This window comes from Colobus angolensis, unplaced genomic scaffold (assembly GCF_000951035.1).
Source record: "Colobus angolensis palliatus isolate OR3802 unplaced genomic scaffold, Cang.pa_1.0 Scaffold67, whole genome shotgun sequence".
In the NCBI taxonomy this organism is placed as follows: domain Eukaryota; kingdom Metazoa; phylum Chordata; class Mammalia; order Primates; family Cercopithecidae; genus Colobus; species Colobus angolensis.
The window spans coordinates 6,405,826-6,410,031 of record NW_012120376.1 but is presented as its reverse complement, the minus strand read 5'-3'; the positions used below and the strand labels follow the sequence as shown (position 1 = coordinate 6,410,031).

The 4,206-nt window shown below is 44.8% G+C and overlaps 1 protein-coding gene across 4 annotated transcripts in view; it reads right to left on the bottom strand.

Moving 5' to 3' along the window:
* Positions 1–4,206, bottom strand: part of R3HDM2 (R3H domain containing 2) — a 75,640-nt gene that overhangs the window by 30,158 nt on the left and 41,276 nt on the right. For all 4 annotated transcript variants that reach the window (XM_011926041.1, XM_011926038.1, XM_011926040.1 and 1 more), the window contains one exon: positions 808–974. In XM_011926041.1, coding sequence (XP_011781431.1) covers positions 808–974 — 167 coding nt within the window. The remainder of the gene's footprint in view (positions 1–807; positions 975–4,206) is intronic.

Genomic DNA, 4,206 nt, shown 5'->3' with positions numbered 1-4,206 from the left:
GATCCGCCCGTCTCGGCCTCCCAAAGTGCTGGGATTACAGGCTTGAGCCACCGCGCCCGGCCAAGGATCCTGTCTCAAAATAATAGTAACAACAATACATTTTTTGAAAATTAAAAGAAAAAAATAAAACAGAATACTAAAGTTCTGGTTTAGAACAGGACCTGATTCTTAGATGACCTTCCTGGTCTCCACAGATGCAAAACTTCACTTAAACTCTAGTTGGTACCAACATTTACCAGTCCAGCAACAGAAGGAGAAGGATACAGCCCTTTTGAGTCACGGAAAACAAAGACATTTGGAGTCTTTGTGTTTCATGGCATATGTATGGCAGGGGTCTTGAGTGTTATTTCTTTTTTCCCCAAACCCCAACACATAAATACGTGTTTATGGGTCCACATAGTTGGCCAGATTATGGTGGAAGTTATAATCTTTTCAAGTTCCATATATAGATGTAATGGAAAAAAATGCCTTGTTAATTACACACAGACATAGAGGGAGATGAGGTATAGTAGAAATGTGGTATGAAATAAAAGATTCTACTGACAATGTTCAGGAGGCAGAGGAAGAAATATAAAGCAAAAAACCCTCAAGCTGACTCTACCAAGAGTTATTTGGCAAAACCTTTGCCCAAGGTTCTTCCTTCCCTACAACTAACAAATGAGAAATGGGGGAGAGAGTGGCGTGTCTCCAAAAACTGATCCTTCCTGCCACCCACAGCACAAGAGACATGACGGAACATCTAAAGTTTGCTTGAATCAGAGTGGAGAGGACTCTGACACTGAGTGGTGACACTGAGTGGTGACTCACCTGTGAGATCATGTGATTATTCAAGGGTGGCTGTTGCTGAGGCGTGGGTGGGAGAGCAGGAAGTTGCTGCTGCTGCTGCTGCTGCTGGGCAGTACAAGGGAGAAGGCCCCGGACAGACTGGGATGAGGTGACCTGGTTGCACACTTCTGGGGCACCTAGTGCCATACCTAAGGCAAAGAAGAAACCCACGAAAAGTTGTTAAGCACAAGCCATGAACACATTATCCCTGGAAGGCTTAGTCAGAGGGCTCTACTTTTTCTTTGTCTTTCCTCTTTATTCCCTTTTGTCCCCTCCCCTACTGTCTTTTGAAGATTCACAGATGAGCACAGATGCATTTCAGCTGCCTTGCTGATGCCAGTCCTCCTCTTTGCAGGCTTTTGCTCCCTAGGGACAGGAACCACCTTGACTGTCAATGTTTGGTTATGAAATTGAACAAAATGTGAGGCTGCTGAAGCACCTCCCCTGAAGTGCCTGGAATCTGTCCATTACACTTAGATAGCTGAAAACATGAATGCTTACTTTCTGGGAAAGCACAGATTTTTGGTCTCTTAAGAGATCTGTCTTTTTGCTAGAGAGAGAGAGAGAGATCTGTATTCTTGCTAGAGAGAGAGAGAGAGAGAGAGAGAGAGGTCTGTTTTCTCTTTGCTTTCTTCTCAATTTGCAATATCTCTTATAAAAGTTGCTGAGGGGCGGGTGTGGTGGCTCACGCCTATAATCCCAGCACTTCGGGAGGCTGAGGCGGGTGGATCACCTGAGGTCAGGAGTTTGAGACCAGCCTGGCCAACACAGTGAAACTCCGTCTCTACTAAAAATTATCTGAGCTTGGGGGTGGGCGCCTGTAATCCCAGCTACCTGGGAGGCTGAGACAGGAGAATCGCTTGAACCCAGGAGGTGGAGGTTGCAGTAAGCTGAGATCACACCATGACACTCCAGCCTGGGCAACAAGAGTGAGACTCAGTCTCAAAAAAAAAAAAAAAAAAAAGAAGTCTACTTCATTTTAAAGGGAGCCCCTGGCCCTTTAGTCTTCAGCCTCACCCCTGGTTTCACAAGCTTCACTGACACACAATTTGAAGGCCTACTTGGACAGAGGAGGCCCGCCAGGAAGGGAAAGATCATGGTTTAATCAGTACTGTTCCCAGACCTGGGGCAAGTGCCTTGTGTGACAGATTTAAAGTTAAAAACCCTTCCTCAAAGTTTTTTTTTTTTTTTTTTTTTTGGCAGAGTCTCGCTGTGTTGCCCCGGCTGGAGTACAGTGGTGCAATCTCAGTTGACTACAACCTCTATCTCCCAGGTTCAAGCGATTCTCATGCTTCAGCCTCCCAAGAGGCTGGGATTACAGACGTGCACCACCACACCCAGCTAATTTCTGTATTTTTAGTAGAGACGGTGTTTCACCAGGTTGGCCAGGCTGGTCTCAAACTTCTGGTTTCAAGTAATCTGCCCTCCTCAGCCTCCCAAAGTGCTGGGATTACAGGCGTGAGCTACTGCACCCAGTCTCAAAGTTTTTCTTCTACAGGAAAAGCTTTAGAATAAGCACAGTGGTGTTTGTGTGTGCATGTGATCACTTCTTTAATCCGTGCACAGTTATGTGCCATTAGAAACTGAACAATAATTATTCTCAGGCTCAGCAGCTTCAGTCTAGGGAGCCCCCAGTGCTGAAGGCCAATCAGGGAAAAAGAAAGCAAAAGAAAGAAAGAAAATGGCAGTAGAAAGAGGAATAAAAAAATAAAAAGGGTGAAAAAGTGGAGAAGAAGAAAAAAGGAGATACATACAGTGAGAAGGTGGGATAATTTTTAGCAGCTTCCATAAATGCTTCCAGGGCATCAAAACTTGGATAAGATTCTTTCGTTTGGAGTTAGTGATCACAATTAATCTCAAGAATGAATTTCAAAGAGAATAGGAATCTCTGCACTAAGTAGTGTTCCCTTACCCCCAAGCTATAGCACCTAACCTGGCACCACACTCCCCACAGGAGATAAGCCAAGCCAATGATCGACCAATTGACCCTCACAATCCAGTAGCAGGAATAGAACCTGAGTAGAAGATTGGGGTTTAGGGCCAGTCACTTGGACATTCTGTATAAATTTCAGTCCCAAATGGTTCTTCTTTTATCTCTTTATTCCTCTCCCACTCTTGCTGTCTGTTTCTAGGTATGAGATGATACGTGGAAGGTGGAGGCAGATGGGAGACTAAGAGGGAGAAAAGGGAGCAAGACTATTAAAATACACCTTTTGGGGAAAAAAAAACCCAGAAAATATTAGGACCTTGGAAAAGCAAGTCATACACATAAAAAAACACAGTAGCAGACAGCAGAAGGAGAAGCACAGTTTACCCACTTACAGGTTTGAATTAAAACACAGACAGAGAAAAGAACACATACACACTATGCTTCAGTAGGGAGCAAGGTAAACTGAAGTGAACGGGACTTACTGGGGTAGATGGTGGTAGAACAAAAAAGTTAGGACCATAGAAAGAACTGACTTAGACTAAGATAGAGGGCTGCAATGACTTGCATGCAAATTACATTTAGACACAAAGTAGGATTTCCTAGATCTTCACTGTTCTTTATTTCAGCTTCATTTCACAATATTTGAGATAGGGCAATACTGGGCCATTCTGGGGTCTTTGCACTCTAGTTTCTAGTTCATGGGGTATTAGTTGGGACTTGCTTCTTACACCTCGGGAAGAAATATATCTAAGGCCAAGCTGGACTAATAAGCAGGGGGATGAGGGAGCCTGGGAGGTGAAATGACAATGTAACCTGCAGCAGAAAAGACCGCAGACATATAGGCTTTCCAGCTACAAGAGAATACTTCAGGATAAAGTATGGGGCTCTCCTCACAAAGAGCTCTATTCATGTGAGAAGAGAGTAAGTGAAGATCTCAGCACAGCTCTGCTCAGATTATTAAGGTGACTTTTTTTTGTTTGTTTTTTTAAGACAGGGTCTTACTCTGTCGCCCAGGCTAGAGAGCAGTGGCGCGATCTCAGCTCACCACAACTTCTGCCTCATGGGTTCAAGCGAGTCTCCTGCCTCAGCCTCCCTAGTAGCTGGGATTACAGGCGCCCGCCACCATACCTGGCTAATTTTTGTATTTTTAGTAGGGACTGGGTTTCACCATGTTGGTCAGGCTGGTCTTGAACTCCTGACCTCAGGCGATTCACCTGCCTCAGCCTCCCAAAGTGCTGGGATTACAGGCTTGAGCCACCACGCCCGGCCTTAAGGTGACTTTTAAACATAGTCACCTTAATGACACTGGCCAGGCATGATGGCTCATGCCTGTAATCTTAGCACTTCAGGAGGCTGAGGAGGGAGGATCACTTGAGCCCATGAGTTTGAGACCAGCCTAGGCAACATAAGCAGGATCCTGTCTCTCTTTTTTTTTTTTTTTTTTTTTTTTT